The sequence below is a fragment of the Oncorhynchus tshawytscha genome, linkage group LG06, assembly GCF_018296145.1.
Source record: "Oncorhynchus tshawytscha isolate Ot180627B linkage group LG06, Otsh_v2.0, whole genome shotgun sequence".
In the NCBI taxonomy this organism is placed as follows: domain Eukaryota; kingdom Metazoa; phylum Chordata; class Actinopteri; order Salmoniformes; family Salmonidae; genus Oncorhynchus; species Oncorhynchus tshawytscha.
Genome location: NC_056434.1, coordinates 49975380 through 49994011, shown reverse-complemented (window position 1 = coordinate 49994011; position 18632 = coordinate 49975380). Strand labels below are relative to the sequence as shown.

The window sequence follows — 18632 nt, the reverse complement described above, 5'->3', positions numbered from 1 at the left end:
TGACTCTATAACTTTATAATTTCAGGGCTCACACATGTTTTCATTCCATATGCCATGTGCAGATATGTCGTTTGCCATATTGGCAATACAATATGTATTGTTGAGGTCTAAAAGTCAATATATTTTGATTGACAGTTACCTAGGGGGACTGCTTAATTTAAGGTTTGGGCATAATGTTAGTAGTGTGGTTAAGGTTAGGGTTAAGATTTGAACGAAGAGAATTGTAGAAAAAGGCGGGGTTTAGCCATTTGTGGCTGTGGTACGTTACTCTAGTTATGACCCTCCCTCTGGTTCCCCGCCCTTGGAGGCGTTTTCAAAGCTTGGACTGGAGAAAGTAATGATCGAATATCGGCTCCATCAAAATAGATAACACCATTTTGCCTAACAGAAAGACCACAGGTAATTCTTAAAAAGCCACTATTCATTGTTCTGCTTCTTAGCTAGCTAATGAAAGGAGAGTTCGCGCTTTGATGTTCACTCAGACAGACCTCATTCATTTCGCTCACTGCTGCGTTGTCTGGGCCTGGCTGTGGTGGAGATGAAATAGCTGTTTTTTTTTAAATGTCAGGTAACGTTAGACAAGTCTTATTGTGTACACATGCCAGCTTAATGCAATGTCGTAACTTCTATATTTGCTCTACGTTACATCGGTTGGTGAGAAAGCATCGTTGTAAATAGTTAACGTGGTTGTTGGGTTTTGGTGGTGTTGACAGGTTCAGCTAGCAGTTACTAGCTAACGTTACGGTTACTAGCCAGGTTAGCTTGACGCTGTCAGCTGCCGCTTGCAACGGCATCAGTTTTAGCAAGCTGACTGCGTTGACGTTTAAGACGTGTGCCACACATTTGTATCGTTATTTGATTCCAACCAAATCTAGTTTCATAACTAACAGGTTTTTTTTCTCTCGAAATATTAGCGCGCTAACTAGTTGCGAGCGGGGCTCTGCCAGCAATGTTCATCATGTTACTGTAACTAGCAACCTAACGTTAGGTTGTAATGTAGCTCGCTAGTTCATTCTGCCCAGCCAAGATACTGAACTCGTCCCAGCCAGTCACACATACGTGTCAAGTTGTATTCGGTCGTATGTACAGGATACAACGACATTCGTACTTGCATGCTCCCTTTCGACAATGCAACAACAATCAAATATAATACAATATAAAAAAATAGGAACAAGTGAATGGAAGTAGAATAAACATTTTTGTCTAAAACAGGCAGGCACAATTTGTAGTACAATATTTAAGCTAACGCTAGACATGTATCGACGAAAGGGGGGAATTGGGGGCCAAGTATTTACATTGTGTGGGTGTGTGCTAAGCTGTGGGGAGTCGGTGCAGGTGGTCAGTCCAGCAGCTTGATGGCTTGTAGATATAAACTGTCTCTGAGCCTGTTGGTATCAGACCTCATGCTCAGATGCGTCTGCCAGACGGTAAGGGAGTGAACTGGGGTGTGGGGTCCTTTTGATTATGCTGCAGGACTTCCTCAGGCACCGTTTCAAGTAGCTGTTCTGGATGGGTGGGAACACAGCCCCCAGTAATGTACTTGATGTAGCTTGCCAGAATCTGTTGCCATGCTTTTTGGCAAATCTTTACATATCGCTCAGCTATTTGCAAGTAGTTAATTTGCCTAGCTAGATAGATGGATAGCTAACATGTTGAGGAATACCGTTACACATGACATGATAGTGGTACCCGTAAATGTAATTTCTGAAAGCTGTTTACCCCAACGTGCATTGGTCAATATGAAATCTGACGGGCATTAAGGAGGGAATGACATGCTTGTCCGTTCAAATAGAGCTGTAGCACCTAGTACGGCCGTTTTTAACTACTTAACTAGCTGGCTATATTGTAACGGCAAGTTTTGTCTTCAGTTCTCCACCCACAGTGCATTCGACAAGCTAATTGTTTAACTGAATTATGTCGGCACTCTCCACACAAGTGTTATTGGTGCAGGCCAGAGCATCTCACACTGATGCTTTTGTGAGTGCCATGTTTTCTAAATTCACTATTGGAATGATCTTCTCAATCTTTTGATGCATGCATAGTAGGTTATGTGTCTTGGATGAAAGGAAGTGAAATACACATTTAATTTAATCGGAAATGTACAGTGCCTTCATAAAGTATTCGCACCCCTTGACTTTTTCTGTATTTTGTTCTTACAGCCTGAACTTAAAATTTAGATTTGTTTCACTGGTCTACACACAATAGACCATATGTTTTTCAATATTTTTACAAATGAAAAGCTGAAATGTCTTAAGTATTCAACCCCTTTGTTATGGCAAGCCTAAATAAGTTCAGGAGTAAAAATGTGCTTTACAAATCACATAAGTTGCACGGACTCACTCAGTGTGCAGTAATATTTGAATTCAGGCTTTTAACAACAAAATGTGGAATAAGTCAAGGGGTATGACTACTTCCAGAAGGCATTGTATGTTATGACTGTACTATTGACATACCAGCACTCATTCCAACTGGATGTTCTGAGAATGGATAGCAAAACTGGTGACTCCCACTTTGTTTTGATATTGTTGTTACAGTTGAATTTGTAAGGCGAAAACAGAGGTCATCATGGGTGATGACAGTGAGTGGATGAAGTTGCCCATCGACCAGAAGTGTGAACACAAGGTGATTACCCCTTACACACACACTGAAGACAAACCTGACTTTCCACAGTGTTGAATCCTAGCTGGATGTGTTTCAGCAGCTGTGGTTTTGTTTCAGAAAATGTTATCCAATAGCACACCCTGAACTCGCATTATAAGCCAGTGTTTTCCATTAGTGCCAGCCGTCGGCTAATCAGCCGGTTACGGACTCCTTTTCAGCCGGTTACCTTTTCCACTTCCTATTAACAAGGCTACTTTTCATTTAAAAGTTTAAATTGGCAAGTCCCTCGAGCCCTCTCCCGCTAGAATGAATGACATGCAGTTTCTAGCAATCTATTGATAGGATAGGCGCCTATTATACACAAAGCGAGCGACGACGGAAGCGCCGTCTGTCCCATCCCCTGTATAATTTGTGTGCCCTGTGGTTGGTTGCAGTTGAATTTCTTTACATGGAGGAGGGAGAGAGCATGATGCTCATGGGTTTGTACAGCCCATGTCATGTAAGTTGTAACAATGAGTTGAAATCCACTTAGCCTAATTATTATTTTCTGCGACAATGCATTTTCTTTCGCGTCTCTCACATAGCCAGTGACACAGAGTCGTGACGCATAAGCTATTTACTGTGCTTTATTGGACAACTGAAAAGCAAGTGTTGACTTGTTATAAAAGGTGTCGAACCGACTGAATAAAGTCGATGTCCTATATCCCTTTGCCATTCATAAATCATGCAGCGTGGTTATGTACATGGTATCGCATCGGGACAACTAAACCAAAGGTTTTCCTTTCCTAGGATGTCCGGGCTTGCCAGACAGTGGCGCTAAAGTGAGTGACTCTGGTCTCATCAGTCAGTGTAGCCTATCGCATAGGTGAGAGAGCCATTAATTTGGCTCCCTAATTTGCATGGGGACCGGTAGGCGTAGGTTTTTTGATGATTATCTGCAGATAAATAATGAAAACATTAGATGACGAATCATCACTGCAGGAACAATAGGTTGTGGAGAGCCTCATTCTGGTCCAAATAGGATCAGTAGGTCCCTTACGGAATCTGGGCTTTAAAACTGAATTCAACAATGTAACGAATGTATTGATGTTTTTAGCAAAATATTTTTTTTTCTTATGAATCATGTTGAGTTTTTTTAAATTTTGTGTCGAGGATAATACTTAAGACTGACGTAAGCCTTTGATGTTTTCCGTTGAACCCTTTTAATTTATTTTTCAAGATAATGTGGGCTATTTACTTAATTTTTCTATTCTAAGAAAATACATAATTTGAAAAAGAAACGTGGCAATGCATATTTTGCAGTAAAACGAAATAAGACTTTAATCTCGAATACAGGTTAAATATGAAATGTTTCATATTCTTATACTTAGAAAATAGCCCTTATCATATAGACCTAGACAAAATCCAGAACTACTACCAATGCACTGAATTCATACATTTTCAGTCATTTAAATTGTCATGTCTTTCTACACAATATGTTTTTCTGATCTTGGAGGTAAACTCTATAAAGTAGCCAATTCAATCATTTCGCACTACTGGCCCGGGGGTGCCTGGCTGGCAAATGTTTGTCTTTGGTGGCTACTCTGTGTACTTGTGAAAAACACTGGTAAGCTCATTTAAGGAGCAGCTTTTCTTGAACACCGTTTCCCCCACAAAAACAGCTCATTTGGACTACGTTTCCCACAGCAAAGAGCTAGACTGAAGACTACTTAATGGATTTTCCAAAAGGATAGCCTAACATGCAGTGAAGCTTATGATTTTAAAGTTTCCGATCCCTGTCTTCAGTCTCTCTCAAATGATTTACACTCCCTGACTGCTTCAATCACAATGGAAGATATGCTAGGCCAAACAACTGCCCTCTGTACGTAACATCAAAAGAAGGCCCATTATAAATTTGTTTCTTACTCTGGCTGTACAACTAGAATCTGGGTCACATCAAATCCCTTAGTTAGGAACTAAAATGTACCTTGACTCCCTCTCATCAAAAGGCTCACTATTCTCCTGCTTCATCCCAACCAAGGTATGGAAAGCCAGACTAAATGGCTATGAAGAAGCCCTGAAGCTCTTCAAGAGGATAGAGGATGAGAAGAGCCCAGAATGGGGCAAATACCTGGGCCTGCTTAAGAAGTTTGTGACAGACTCAAACGCAGTGGCCCAGCTTAAGGGCCTTGAGGCAGCACTTGCCTACATCGAGAATGCTCATGTGGCTGGCAAGTAAGTATTAGACCTAGATCTCATCTGACGACACAAACTGAACTTTGTAAATACAAGAAGATGTAATAGTAACTCATTGCATGAAGTCATGAAAAGGAAGTGAAGTCATGAAGTCATGAAAAGGCCTAACTCATAGCCTTGGTTAACAGGTTAGGTGAATGCATACAATTTATAATACAAGAGACTCATTGTAATTAGATGGATTAATACATCTCCCAATGAAAGCTTTGTCTGTTTTAAGTGCTGCTCTCTGTGTGAAACTGGGCTAGTTGTGGAAGCTCCAGTGAGCTGCAACGCAGTCAGGATACATTTTAAGCCTGCCTGATATTTATTTATGGAAAGAGCCAGTCTGACATCAGAGATGTATATTGTGTGCAGCCTATCAAGCAAGGATTACACTATTGAATGACTAGTAGGGACTTTGAGTCTATCTCAGAGTTGACACTTCAAGATTCCACCCGGATGATGTCTACTATGTGGGTGATTAGTCTAGGTTGATATTTGCACGTTGTACAAGATATCAAAGCCTAATCTATATTTGAAGTCAAACAAAAAGCTTTTTTTTTTTTCCCGTGTGTGAACATGCTGGAATTAGACTGCCCGGTAGTGAATGAGAGAAGACTGCCGCGAGCATCAACGGGGTTATGCGTTTCAAATTGGAAAGCAAGTCTATTTTCCTCGTGTCTATCCGAAGCAATGCTGGTAAAGTGAGCGGATAAAAAGTCTGTAGTTGTGACATGTATAGTTAAAACGCGTCTATTTAGTGTTTGTGTAGATGCTAGTGCCAATAATACATATTTGAAAACAATAACTTTATGCCTGCCTTTGTTGATTTCGAGCACAGGCATATAGCCTACGTCTGGGGAACTCCGTTCAAGAGAGAATACTGTTATGTGGAAAGAACGAGACTAGCGAGAGAAATTAAACGGCTAGGTTGTATTAGCTATAACTCTCCTCACGTTTGTGAGCTAACATAACAGAAGGCAGGTACAGTGGCTCCCGTAGGACATATAAGGTGAGTCAAAAGGAACATGCAACAGTAATTCGTAAGGGCTACGTAGCAAACTTATCATTCAACTGTTTATTATGGACTCTTAATGACAATTAAGTTGGTATACGCTACGCAGTGTCTGTGAATTGATCATCTACTCTCGCACAGACATTTTGACGGTATCTTTCTGTGTGGTTTCGGCTTAAGTGTTTTGCATGTGTTCCAGAACATCAGGAGAGGTGGTGTCGGGAGTGGTCAGTAAAGTGTTCAACCAGCCTAAAGCTCGGGCCAAAGAGCTGGGCTCAGACATCTGCCTCATGTACATGGAGATTGAGAGGGCTGAGGTGGTTCAGGACGAGCTCATCAAAGGCCTCGATAACAAAAACCCCAAGATTGTTGTCACCTGTATTGAAACTTTAAGGAAAGCACTTAGGTAAGTTTTTCTACTTCATAGTTTTCCTAAAGATTTCTCCAACCAATTAATTCAGCCACTTTTTTACCATAGCTATTATGTCATTACATAGGCCTAAATCCTGAAATGTAACACTTTTTTCCCCCCCATTTCCAGTGAGTTTGGCTCCAAAATTATTACTCTGAAGCCAGTGGTGAAAGTTTTGCCCAAACAGTTTGAGTCGAGAGAAAAGGCAGTTCGAGATGAGGCCAAACTACTAGCAGTAGAGATCTATAAATGGATCCGGGATGCTCTTCGACCTCCTCTCCAGGGCATCAACTCTGTTCAGGTGAGATGAGGCTTCTGAAAAAGTTGATACAGAGGCTCTTTCTCAGTTCATCTTTCCTCGATTTCTTACATCCTCGCTACCTTCTCAAAACACATAGGATAAGTAGGTCTGAGGGGAGGGACTTTGAACCTTCTTCAATAATAGGATTGATGCATGGAATCTTCAAAAGACCAATTGAGATGCAGCCAGAGTTTGCTTATGCTCATATGCAACATGGGTCTCCGTAAATGCTGGAACAACTGATGAGTGGGATGTCTAACAGCGGTCTTTCCTCTTCTTTCTTTCACAGTTGAAGGAACTGGAGGAAGAGTGGGTGAAGCTGCCGACTGCAGCCCCCAAACAGAGCCGCTTCCTCCGCTCACAGCAGGCCCTCAAGGCCAAGTTTGAACAGCAGCAGGCAGCTGGAGGAGACGAGGCAGATGGTATACTTTATCGGATTTAGCCTATAGTTTTGAAGTTCACATTTTAAGGCACTTTACCTACTTTCTTCCCCCCTAGCCTGGATGGCAGTCTTTGCGCTGTCTTATGGAACTCCTTAAGGAGTTGTTGACAAGATGGCACCAACAGATCTGTGACTAGGCTTCTCCTCAGCAGCTTAATTCCATCTGTGAAACAATTGATCTTCGTCAATGGCTTTTTTTGAGAGAATTTGCGCAACACTTTATGTCTTTGTGGAAGATGTATGTAAATGTGCCATGTTATCTTGTTGATGGAAACTGGTCTTGTGAAAAACCTTTGCTGAAGCATTGTCATCACAAGCATACAGTCTTAAGCATTACAGTACCAGTCAAAAGTTTGGACACAAGGATTTTTCTTTATTTTTACTATTTTCTACATTCTAGAATAATGGTGAAGATATCAAAACTATGAAATAACACACATGGAATCATGTAGTAACCAAAAAAGTGTTAAAAGTGTTACCTTGTCGCAACACAAGGGATTAGCTCAAACGCATTAGGAGGGAAAGAAATTCCACAAATGAACTTTTAAGAATGCACACCTGTTAGTTGAAATGCATTCCAGGTGACTACCTCATGAAGCTGGTTATGTTATTTCATAGTTTTGATGTCTTCACTAATATTCTACAATGTAGAAAATAGTAAAAAATAAAGAAAAACCCTTGAATGAGTAGGTGTTTCCAAACGTTTGACTGGTACTGTATAGTCTTGTTTTTTTTCTATAATCATGTTGATGATGATATGGGTAGGCCGGCCTACATTATCAAATTGAAGGTCTAACACTGTAAACTCTCTCTTTCAGGAGATAAGGATGATGAACCTGCACCTCAGGTAGACCCTTACGAGCTGCTGGAAGCAGTGGAGATCCTCTCGAAACTACCTAAAGACTTCTACGACAAAATTGTACGTTTGGGCACCACTGTTTTAAGGGACATGACCCTTAAACTAAAAAGGCCTTAAGTGTATCTATTGAATTAATATATTGCTAAACATGTGTAGTAATATTTTTTGAAAGCAAAAGTTGAGCTATTATCTGTTTCTTGTATTGTGTGGAATCCATGTCATAAGGCAAACCATCTATCATCATATCTGTCCTTAGGAGGCCAAAAAATGGCAGGAGAGGAAAGAGGCCCTGGAAGCAGTGGAGACCTTGGCTAAAAACCCTAAATTGGAGAATGGGGACTTTGGTGACTTAGTCAGAGCACTAAGAAAGGTACTGTAACATTTATGCTTCACGGGAACACCACTAATGGGGATACCGGGTAATGGAATGTGTCTCCAGGAAGTAGGACAATGATAAACGTCCTGTAAAGAATGATTTCTTGTTTCTCAGGTTATTGGTAAAGATGCAAATGTTATGTTGGTGACCCTAGCTGCCAAATGTGTGGCTGGACTAGCAGCTGGGCTTCGGAAGAAGTTTGGAACGTACGCAGGACATGTAAGTTACCTTCAAGGCAGTGGTATAGAATTGTGTTCACAACAGTTATGCTAAGCCAAGAGCAGTGAATGTGGGAGCTGATGCATGAACAAGCTGAGTGGGTTAACAGTAGGGAGCAGTGGCAACATGTCCTTGTACATCCTGATTTACTGTGCCAGAAACACTGTGCTTATATTATGCTCTGTGTTTCAAGGTGGTGCCAACAATTTTAGAAAAGTTTAAAGAGAAGAAACCCCAAGTGGTCCAGGCCCTGCAAGAGGCTATTGATGCAATCTTCCTTACTGTGAGTGAACTGTACTATGTGGATTCACTGGTAATAGTTTGGGCTTTGTTGCTATGTGATTCATATCAAGCTGATTTTGTGAGATCTGGAATGTCGTTACTGTTTTGAGATATTCTTTGCTGTTTGACTTGGTCAAGGGACTGCCTATATTTTCTGGGCCTAACATAATATTTTCCATGTCTTCTTATTGTTTTGCAGACAACTCTCCAGAATATTAGTGAGGATGTGTTGGGTGTGATGGACAACAAGAACCCTTCCATCAAACAGCAGGCCTCTCTGTTCCTGGCCAGAAGCTTCCGCCACTGCACCCAAGCCACGTTGCCAAAGAGCATGCTCAAAGCTTTCTGTCCTGCATTTCTCAAGGTTCCCGAAAACATTTCATATTCATAAATGGGCAACAGGCTGGTTTCCCAGACACAGATTAAGCCTAGTTCTGGACTAAAAAAGCATGCTTAGTTGAGAATCTGGATTGAAAGTTCTTTTTAGTCCAGGACTAGGCTTAATCTTTGCCTGGGGAAAACGTCCCTCTGTGTTCACAAGTGCTAATGTTTTGTCCGCCATTTTGTGAATGCGTGTGGAATTATACTCCTACTTCCCCATCTCTTGATTAACCCTCTCAGCAAGTGAATGATTCGGCCCCAGAGGTGAGAGACGCTGCGTATGAAGCTTTGGGGACAGCCATGAAGGTGGTGGGGGAGAAGGCTGTCAACCCATTCCTGGCTGATCTGGACAAACTCAAGCTTGACAAGGTGAGGATTGCTATCAGTATATCTTATCATTAATATCAGTGTGTTAGTCTATCGTCAATATACAGCATTACCTTATCGTTGGTATCAGTCGATCTTGTGTGCCGTGTTCTATTGTGTATCCTGTGTAAAACTAGTTTATCTCTTGAAACTAAAGGTGATCTAATGCCAATGTAGATGAATTCTTTATCGGATACAGGGTTGTATTATTATGAGTAAATGAGATTGTATCCTTTAAAGTTGACTCATTTGGAAGAGTAGACAACAAATGAAATGACCTGACCATCCATCTCTAAATGAACAGATTAAAGAAAGTGCCGATAAAGTGGAGCTGCCTGGAAAGAAAGGTGGTGGTGTTGGGGCAGAGAAGAAGGCACCTGCTGCAAAGGCAGCACCGCCTGCTGTGGCTCCAGCTAGATCCTCTGGACCGCCCAAGAAGGCCCCAGCAGCTAAGGTTTGATTGATTTAATTGATTTGGCAGTTAAAATGCATATTAAAGCCACTTCCGCCTGAGACGAGGTGAAGCCCAGGCTGTCAGTCTTATTCACCAGGCTCGCTGCACTGTCCCCGATGACAAACTGTAACCATTGTAGGCGTATGTAAAGAAACTACTAAAAATTAGTATTTGTGTTCGTTATTTTGCAGTTGGGTGGACCTCCTAAGAAAGGGAAACCTGCCTCCGCTCCGAGTGCGAAAGGAAAGAAATGTCCTGAAACGAAGGAATTTGTAGAGACCGAGCTATCAGTGAGTCGACTGTTTAAGAGGACTGCTATGTGCAGCGTTTTAACCGTAGGAATACTCATGCTTTATGGGTCTGATTTGAATGAGCGAAACAGTTTTTCGTGCAGTGAACTCTTTCATCTCCCTTCTGTTTGTGTCCACTAGATTGAGGTGTGTGAGGAGAGGTCCGCCGCGGTGCTCCCTGCCTCCTGCATGCAGCTGCTGGACTCTGCTAACTGGAAGGAGAGACTGGCCAGCATGGAGGAGTTTCAGAAGGTGACTAGTTTTGACTGTATAATCTGACTGCTTTAGTATTGTCTTACTCGTATCTCATTAAATGGAACCCGTTTTTGTTTTAATTTAATTCTGTGGTCTTGCTCGTATCGCGAACCTGTAAATAGATTCATTAGTGGAGTTAGGTACTTTTATTCTTAAATTCATGTGATTGTCATCAGGCTGTGGAGCAGATGGACAAGAGTGAGATGCCTTGCCAGGCTCTGGTTAGGATGCTTGCCAAGAAACCAGGCTGGAAAGAGACCAACTTCCAGGTACATCATACCAAAGTTTTAAAACACTTACCGCAACAACAAGCGCTAAAATGGATGCATAGACACAAATGTTGATTATATCACCTTTTTTTTTTACGGCTTAGACCTATGCATTGGACCTTGTATTTGTCCAGTGCCTGTCATTATTGTGGATTGTGTAAAATAAGAAACTCTATTTACTAGATGGATCCACCTTGCTCTGTCGTCACAACTGACTTTTGGTTCTTGGGTTGGGTCATGGTTCAGGTGATGCAGATGAAGCTTCACATTGTGGGTCTGATAGCCCAGAAGGGATCATTCTCCAAGACGTCAGCCTTCGTGGTGTTGGACGGCCTGGTGGATAAAATAGGAGATGTGAAGTGTGGCGGCAAAGCCAAGGAGGGCCTGACTGCTACTGCTGAAGCCTGCTCCCTACCCTGGACTGCTGAACAGGTCTGTTGTCTTTCTGACTACATTTCTAATTGACACTGTGGTTCTGCTATTCCATTTTTTTCCTCCTGTGTCTTTGAATTTAAAAAAAAACGAACACAGGTAAGAAATATCAGTTGTTCACAAGCGTTCTTCATCCCTCAGGTGGTTTCCATGGTTTTTGCACAGAAGAATCCTAAAAATCAAGCTGAAACCCTCAACTGGTTAGCTAATGCCATGAAGGAATTTGGATTTGCTGGGTAAGTGTCTTACTTCCCATTATTGTCGGTGTATTCATTCACCAATGACCATATCAAAGCATTCTGTGTCCTATGATAAGATGTTCTAATTCACGCAACCATCGTGGTAACACAAGTCTGCCAGTATAATGCTTTATAACTTGTTCTAAATATGTATGATAATGTGCATGTTTATCCCCTGCAGCATCAATGTGAAGGGTTTCATTAACAACGTCAAGACGGCTTTGGGAGCGACCAACCCTGCGGTGCGGACCGCAGCCATCACCCTCCTAGGAGTCATGTACCTGTACATGGGAGCTCCTCTGCGCATGTTCTTCGAGGATGAGAAACCTGCCCTGCTGAAACAGATAGACGATGAGTTTGAAAAGGTAAGAAAAACATGGGTGAGGAATAGGTTGATTTTGAAGAACCCGGCAATATGGCCGTATCTAATATGTGTAGTATGTATACAATTGTGTATTTGTATTTTCTAATGAATGGCCACCTCTGGCTCTCTTTTTGAAATCGCTAGCTACAGGTTGATTTCATCTGCTATCTGTTCGCTCTACATAAGATTGTCAGGAAGGCATATAAGAAATGTATATATTGTATCTACATGTATATATTTTCAATGGCACTGATGAAATTGCTGCTTCAGATGCAAGGCCAGTCTCCTCCAACTGCGTTCAGAGGAGCCAGGAAAGGAGGAGCGGAGGAGGATGGAGAGGAGGCAGACGAGCAGGAGGAGGATGGGGGAGGAGCACCTGACGTCATGGATCTGCTACCTAGAACCGACATCAGGTTTGACTTTACGCTCATACCCTTTTTCACACTGGTGCTGTTCCATATTTTCAGCAACTATGATGGATGCGTAATCAGGCCAGCTCATTACTGCTTAGATCGGTTTGGCTCTGTTCAGCTCAGTAGTGTGAAGAACCCTGTACTACTTTGACTATTTAGATGACGTTTTTTCCGCTCTATGTTTCCACCTCATTAATCCACTCCATTCTTCCGTCTCCTGTGCAGTGATAAGATCACGCAAGACATGGTGGATAAGGTAGGTGACAAGAATTGGAAGATTCGTAAGGAGGGTCTGGACGAGGTGGCAGCGGTCATCTCTGAGGCCAAGTTTATCCAGCCCAGCATCGGAGAGCTACCCATGGCACTGAAGGGACGCCTCAACGACTCCAACAAGATCCTGGTAAGAAGTGTGCTGGGCTCTGACTGAAGAGCTACCTGTTTTCTTTTTCTTTTTTTTTTCAGTTTCAAATTCAATATAAAGCATGATGAAGATGTGGATTGTTTTAAAGGCAGTTATTTTACGACAAAGTCTTCAAATATTTTGCCAGGCACTCTAGTATGTTAAGTCTAAAGTATATTTTCTTCTGTCTGATAGTAGAATGTTATATGATTATTGTAGCTTTTTCTGACACCAAAGTATCTCTTCCCTCCCCAGGTCCAGCAAACCCTGACCATTCTTCAGCAGATCGCCGTAGCGATGGGCCCAGCTCTGAAGCAACATGTCAAGAACCTGGGCATGCCCATCATCACTGTACTGGGAGACGGCAAGGTAAAGACTATCATACTCTGACATGCATGCACAAAGGCATAGGTAGTTATTATGATTAGTGTGATAGAGAATATTATACTGTACGCATAGTACACACATATGAGCATAACAATCTCGTACAAGTGATAGACTGAATGACTGTTTGTTGTTCTCAATATCAGTTGTCACTCAGTATTGTATTGAGTGAATAATTGGTGTTGACTGACTCTGTGTATCCCCCTCTTCCCTGTAGACCAACGTGCGTGCTGCTGCCATGACAACCCTGCAGGCCTGGGTAGAACAGACCGGCATGAAGGACTGGCTGGAGGGAGAGGACCTGTCTGAAGAGCTCAAGAGAGAGAACCCCTTCCTTAGGCAGGAGGTACAAACACAGCCCATCTCTTAAAGCCTGCCTCTTGTAGCTGGCAGTAATATGTAATAAGGATGTGGTTAGGTGCTGGTATTGTGTGGAATCTGAGCACAAGGTTGAAACATTGGGGGCATCTGGAATGGGAAGCGTAATACCTCCCAACCATGTTTGATGGCCATGTACGTTTAGAATCTCCCCCCGGCACAGCCAGAAGAGGACTGGCCACCCCTTAGAGCCTGGTTCCTCTAGGTTTCTGCCTTTCTAGGGAGTTTTTCCCTAGCCACTGTGCTTCTGCATTGCTTGCTGTTTGGGGTTTTAGGCTGTGTCTCTGTATGAGGACTTTGTGACATCTGCTGACATAAAAAGGGCTTTATAAATGCATTTGATTGAGAAAGACCCCTATAACATGCCCCCCCCAGGTGCTGGGCTGGCTGGCAGAGAAGCTCCCCGCCATGCGTACGGTGCCCTCTGACCTGATGCTGTGTGTGCCCTACCTGTACTCCTGTCTGGAGGACCGCAACGGAGATGTGAGGAAGAAGGCCCAGGACGCCCTGCCCATCTTTATGATGCACCTGGGCTACGAGAAGATGTTAAAGGCCACTGGCAAACTCAAGGTACGCCCTGCCATGGAGGAGATGACTTGGACAGGCTAAATGTAAAGATATAAAAGATGACTGAATGACTACTTGATAGTGGAGTGAAAGAAAGTGAAATGGAGCTGGATTCCCAGGCTAGAGAACATTGTCTTACGTCTGGTTCGTGGCTACGCTGTCGTGTTAGAATGACGCAAATTTTCGGAAACCAATGGGCTTGTATTGTTGTTCTGTCGTGACTCTCTGTGTCCCACTCTCCCTGCAGCCCGCCTCCAAGGAGCCTGTGTCTGCCCTGCTGGAGAAGGCCCGGGCAGTGATGCCAGCCAAGCTCGCTCCACCTCCTGGCAAAGCTGGCGCAGCCAAGTCTGTCAGCGGCGGTGCCCCTGCTGCAAAGTCAGGTTGGCTTGCTTCTCAGTTACTGTCTGAATGATGGGTGATCAAATTGTACTTGTCACATGCGCCGAATGGTCGCTCCCATTTGATTAATTGTTCAGCAGTCTTCTAAGCCGTAAGACTGCTGAACAATTAGTCAAATGGTCACCCGGACTATTTACATTGAACCCCCCCCCCCCGACTAACCTGTACCCCGCACCTTGACTTGGTACCAGTACACTCTGTGTATGTAGCCTCGTTATTGTTATTTTGTGTTACTTTTTATTACATTAGTTACTTTAGTATTTTCTTAACTCTGCATTGTTTAAGGGCTTGTAAGTAAGCATTTCACGGTAAGGTCTACACCTGTTGTATTCGATGCATGTGACATACGATTTGATCATACAGCACGGTAGAAGCTCATAATTAGCCTTTTGAACGTAGACCTGGCACTCCGGTACCGCTTGCCATGCGGTAGCAGAGATAAGTCTATGACTTGGGTTACTGGAGTCTTTAAGAATTTTGGGGGGAGCCTGATATCGCCTATTATATAGGTCCTGGATGGCAGGAAGTTTGGTCCCAGTGATATACGGGACCGTGCGCACTACACTCTGTAGCGCCTTACTGTCTGATGCCGAGCAGTTGCCGTAACAGGCGGTGATGCAACCGTTCAGGATGCTCTCGATGGTGCAGCTGTAGAACTATGAGTGTGCAGAACAATGGCACCCTATTACCTAATTAAATCCGCATTACTTTTGACCAGGTTCAGTAGTATGCGCCTTTTCATGTGGCTATATATTTTCCAATTGTCTTATCTTTGTTAGGTTCTAATTCTCAGAGTAAAAAACTCTACGGACACTATGAAACCAAGTTTATTCTGCCCAGAGGATCAATACAGCTGCATTAGACAAACATTTTCACACAAGCACAGATATTTAACGTATCCTCATAGGCTGAGTCTCCTCCTAACTATCTGTACAAACATTGTTCTTTACTGCTAGGCAGGACACTAGTGATATGGGCCATAAACTTTTATTTCTCCCTTAAGGTGACCTGACCTCAACCCACCCCTCCATCACTAATCCATGACTCTCTCCCCTTATCAATGCCTGCCGCATGTAATCACTTCCCTGCACTCAACACATTCCAAGCTTAATTGCACACACTATATACCTTCCTCCTATAACCATTCACTTCTGGTGTAGACACTCTAAACCTCAGCACTCCCTCAGTGACATGAATAAGTATATTTCAGATTCTCAACCCATCATCTTGAGCAAGCAAACATTTCTCTACCTCCCTTGGACAGGTAGCCTGTTTTGTAACATGTCAACTTTGTCTGTAAATCTATATAAAAATGTCTTCTATAATAGAGTATTGTTTATATAAGCTGTGTTCATCCCAGAACTTCCTAACCACTCTGTTGGTGTTGTGCAGCTTCATCTAAACCTAAACCTAAACCTGTTATTGATGACTATGATGATGATGATGATGATGATGACGAGCCAGAGCCCGAAACGAAGACTAAGAAAGTGGTTAAGCCTGGAGCTGCTAAAAAGGTATGCATTTATTCATCTTAAGTGTTTATTTGTCTGGCACCGTGTACAATTAAAACATACATTTGATGCATTGTTCCAGATATACAGTGCCTTCAGAAAGTATTCATACCCCTTGACTTATTCTACATTTTGTTGTTACAGCCTGAATTCAAAATATACTAGTTTTTTTTTTCACTCATCTACATGCAATGCCCCATAATGACAAAGTGAAAACATGTTTTTAGAAATGTTAGCAAATGTATTGAAAGTGAAATAAAGATATCTAATTTACTTAGGTATTCACATACCTGAGTCAATACTTTGTAGAAGCACCTTTGGCAGCAATGACAGCTGAGAGTCTTTCTGGTTAAGTTTAAGAACTTTCCACGCTTGGATTGTACAACATTTGCCCATTTAAAAAAAAATATATATATTTTTTTTAATTCTTCAAGCTCTGTCAAATTGGTTTTTGATCATTGCTAGACAACCATTTTCAGGTCTTGCTGTAGATTTAAGTCAAACAGGAACTCAGCCACTCGGGAACATTCACTGGCATCTTGGTAAGCAACTCCAGTGTAGATTTGGCCTTGTGTTTTAGGTTATTGTCCTGATGAATGGTGAGTTCATCTCCCAGTGTCTAGTGGAAAGCAGAATGAAACAAGTTTTCCTCTAGGATTCTTCCTGTGCTTAGCTCCATTCCGTTTTTATTTTTTTATCCTGAAAATCTCCCCAGTCCTTAAGGATTACAAGCATATCCATAACATGATGCAGCCACCACTCTGCTTGAAAATATGGAGAGTATTGGATTTGCCCCAAACATGACAAAAAGTTAATTGCTTTGCACTTGGTATTGTGGAGTAACTACAATGCTGTTGATCCATCCTCAGTTTTCTCCTATCACAGCCATTACAAATATCTGTAACTGTTTCAATGTCACCATTGGCCTCATGGTGCAATCCCTGAGTGGGTTCCTTCCTCTCCGGCAACTGAGTTAGGAAGGACGCCTGTATCTTTGTAGTGACTGGGCATATTGATACACCATCCAAAGTGTAATTAACAACTTCACCATGCTCAGAGATATTCAATGGCTGCGTTTTTATTTTTACCCATCTAACAATGCCATTATTTGCTAGGCATTGGAAAACCTCCCAGGTCTTTGTGGTTGAATCTGTGTTTGAAATTCACTGTGCGACTGAGGGACCTTTCATATAATTGTGAGTGGGGTACAGAGATGAGGTAGTCATTCAAAAACACTATTATTGCACACAGTGAGTCCATGCAACTTATGTGACTTGTTAAGCACATGTTTACTCCTGAACTTAATTAGGTTTGCCATAACAAAGGGGTTGAATACTTATTGACTCAAGACATTTCAGCTTTTTAAAAATTAATTTGTAACATTTCTAAAAACATAATTCCCCTTTGACATTATGGGGTATTGTTTGTCACTGGCCTACACACAATCTCAATTTTTAAATTCAAGCTGTAACACAACAAAATGTGGAAAAAGTAAAGGGGTGTAAATGCTTTTTGAAGGCTCTGTGGCTAGACCGATAATGCTCAGCTCCAGTCCCTGGGAATCTTACCTGCCACTGTACCGAATTAGATTTTTCATGACAATCTCATTTGGCACTTGGCACACCAAGCTACTACTATGTGCCAGCTTTTCTCTCTGTGAACTGGATATTTCATTCTGCATTTAATAGAACACCCCCCAGGAATCTGTTGCGAGCTCGGATAAAGATAGTGTCAGTAGTCCTAAAAGACTTACAAAGGGGAAGCCTAGCAGCCAGCAGGTACATGGTTGGAGTCGACCACCACTGTGTTGCTAATATGTGACTCGGGAATTACTAACTGGGTGGACTGAGCCTTGCACCGGCTGTTGTTGAGACACTGCACGTGTGTCTGTCTCTAAAACTATGTTTTTTTAAATTCTTTTTTTAAAGCATGTTTTGTGGGTATTAACGCACACCCCGACACACACTGTGAGGCTGAACTCAATATCGAACTGATGTATGTTTTTGCTTTTATATTTCGTATTATCTTGCAGTAATATTTTGTCTAGCTTCTCATACCCCTTGACTTATTCTCATTTACAGGCTGAAATCCGAGTTCTTTACATTATAAACACAGGTTTATAATGTAGTCTTTTAAACCTTTCTGTCTTTGTCTGACCATGCTATAAATGAGTTTTACAACTTTTGTGTATAGCTTTTATGTCTTATGTTTCCGAACTGTCTTTTTAAACCTCCCCGTTTCTCTACCACATATTCTGAGCGCAATATCGATCTCTAGCGTTTATATACAGGAAATTGCCAAAATGATGGAAACATTTGAGTAAATGAAAGCAAGTGCTTCCACACAGGTGTGGTTCCTTAGATAATTAAGCCATTGACATCCCATTATGCTTAAGGTCATGTACAAAAATGCTGGGCAGGCCATTATTTTGGTTACCGTGGCTATGCCCCCATAGGATGACAATGCCGCCATCCACAGGGCACAAGTTGTCACTGAATCATTTGATGAGCATGAAAACGATGTAAACCATATGCCATGGACGTCTCAGTCACCAGATATCAACCCAAATGAACACTTATGGGAGATTCTGGAGCGGCGCCTGAAACCACCATCAACAAAACACAGAATGATGGAATTGATTGTGGGAAAATGTAGTTGCATCCCTCCAGTAGAGTTCCAGACACTTGTAGGGTCTGTACCAATGTGCATTGAAGCTGTTCTGGCTCGTGGTGGCCCAACGCCCTATTAAGACACTTTATGTTGGTGTTTCCTTTATTTTGGCAGTTACCTGTAGCTTTGTATCTTG

The 18632-nt window shown here is 42.2% G+C and overlaps 1 protein-coding gene across 4 annotated transcripts in view; it reads left to right on the top strand.

Annotated features, from left to right (window-relative positions):
* The first annotated feature begins 255 nt into the window (after positions 1 to 255).
* LOC112252668 (cytoskeleton-associated protein 5) overlaps positions 256 to 18632 on the top strand; it is a 40174-nt gene continuing 21797 nt past the window's right edge. For 2 of the 4 annotated variants that reach the window (XM_042323341.1, XM_024424112.2), the window contains exons 1-26: positions 256 to 399; positions 2535 to 2622; positions 4622 to 4815; positions 6033 to 6239; positions 6375 to 6546; positions 6836 to 6968; positions 7807 to 7907; positions 8104 to 8217; positions 8338 to 8442; positions 8636 to 8725; positions 8924 to 9088; positions 9346 to 9474; positions 9776 to 9925; positions 10117 to 10215; positions 10357 to 10467; positions 10647 to 10739; positions 10986 to 11171; positions 11313 to 11407; positions 11592 to 11775; positions 12045 to 12187; positions 12413 to 12587; positions 12843 to 12956; positions 13189 to 13317; positions 13725 to 13919; positions 14164 to 14296; positions 15708 to 15829. In XM_042323341.1, the coding sequence (XP_042179275.1) occupies positions 2566 to 2622; positions 4622 to 4815; positions 6033 to 6239; positions 6375 to 6546; positions 6836 to 6968; positions 7807 to 7907; positions 8104 to 8217; positions 8338 to 8442; positions 8636 to 8725; positions 8924 to 9088; positions 9346 to 9474; positions 9776 to 9925; positions 10117 to 10215; positions 10357 to 10467; positions 10647 to 10739; positions 10986 to 11171; positions 11313 to 11407; positions 11592 to 11775; positions 12045 to 12187; positions 12413 to 12587; positions 12843 to 12956; positions 13189 to 13317; positions 13725 to 13919; positions 14164 to 14296; positions 15708 to 15829 (3396 nt within the window). In that variant the 5' untranslated portion in view covers positions 256 to 399; positions 2535 to 2565. Of the gene's footprint in view, positions 400 to 501; positions 569 to 1956; positions 1978 to 2534; positions 2623 to 4621; positions 4816 to 6032; positions 6240 to 6374; positions 6547 to 6835; positions 6969 to 7806; positions 7908 to 8103; positions 8218 to 8337; positions 8443 to 8635; positions 8726 to 8923; positions 9089 to 9345; positions 9475 to 9775; positions 9926 to 10116; positions 10216 to 10356; positions 10468 to 10646; positions 10740 to 10985; positions 11172 to 11312; positions 11408 to 11591; positions 11776 to 12044; positions 12188 to 12412; positions 12588 to 12842; positions 12957 to 13188; positions 13318 to 13724; positions 13920 to 14163; positions 14297 to 15707; positions 15830 to 18632 lie in introns of those variants that run through there. The other 2 variants (XM_042323339.1, XM_042323340.1) reach the window with 2 other exon arrangements.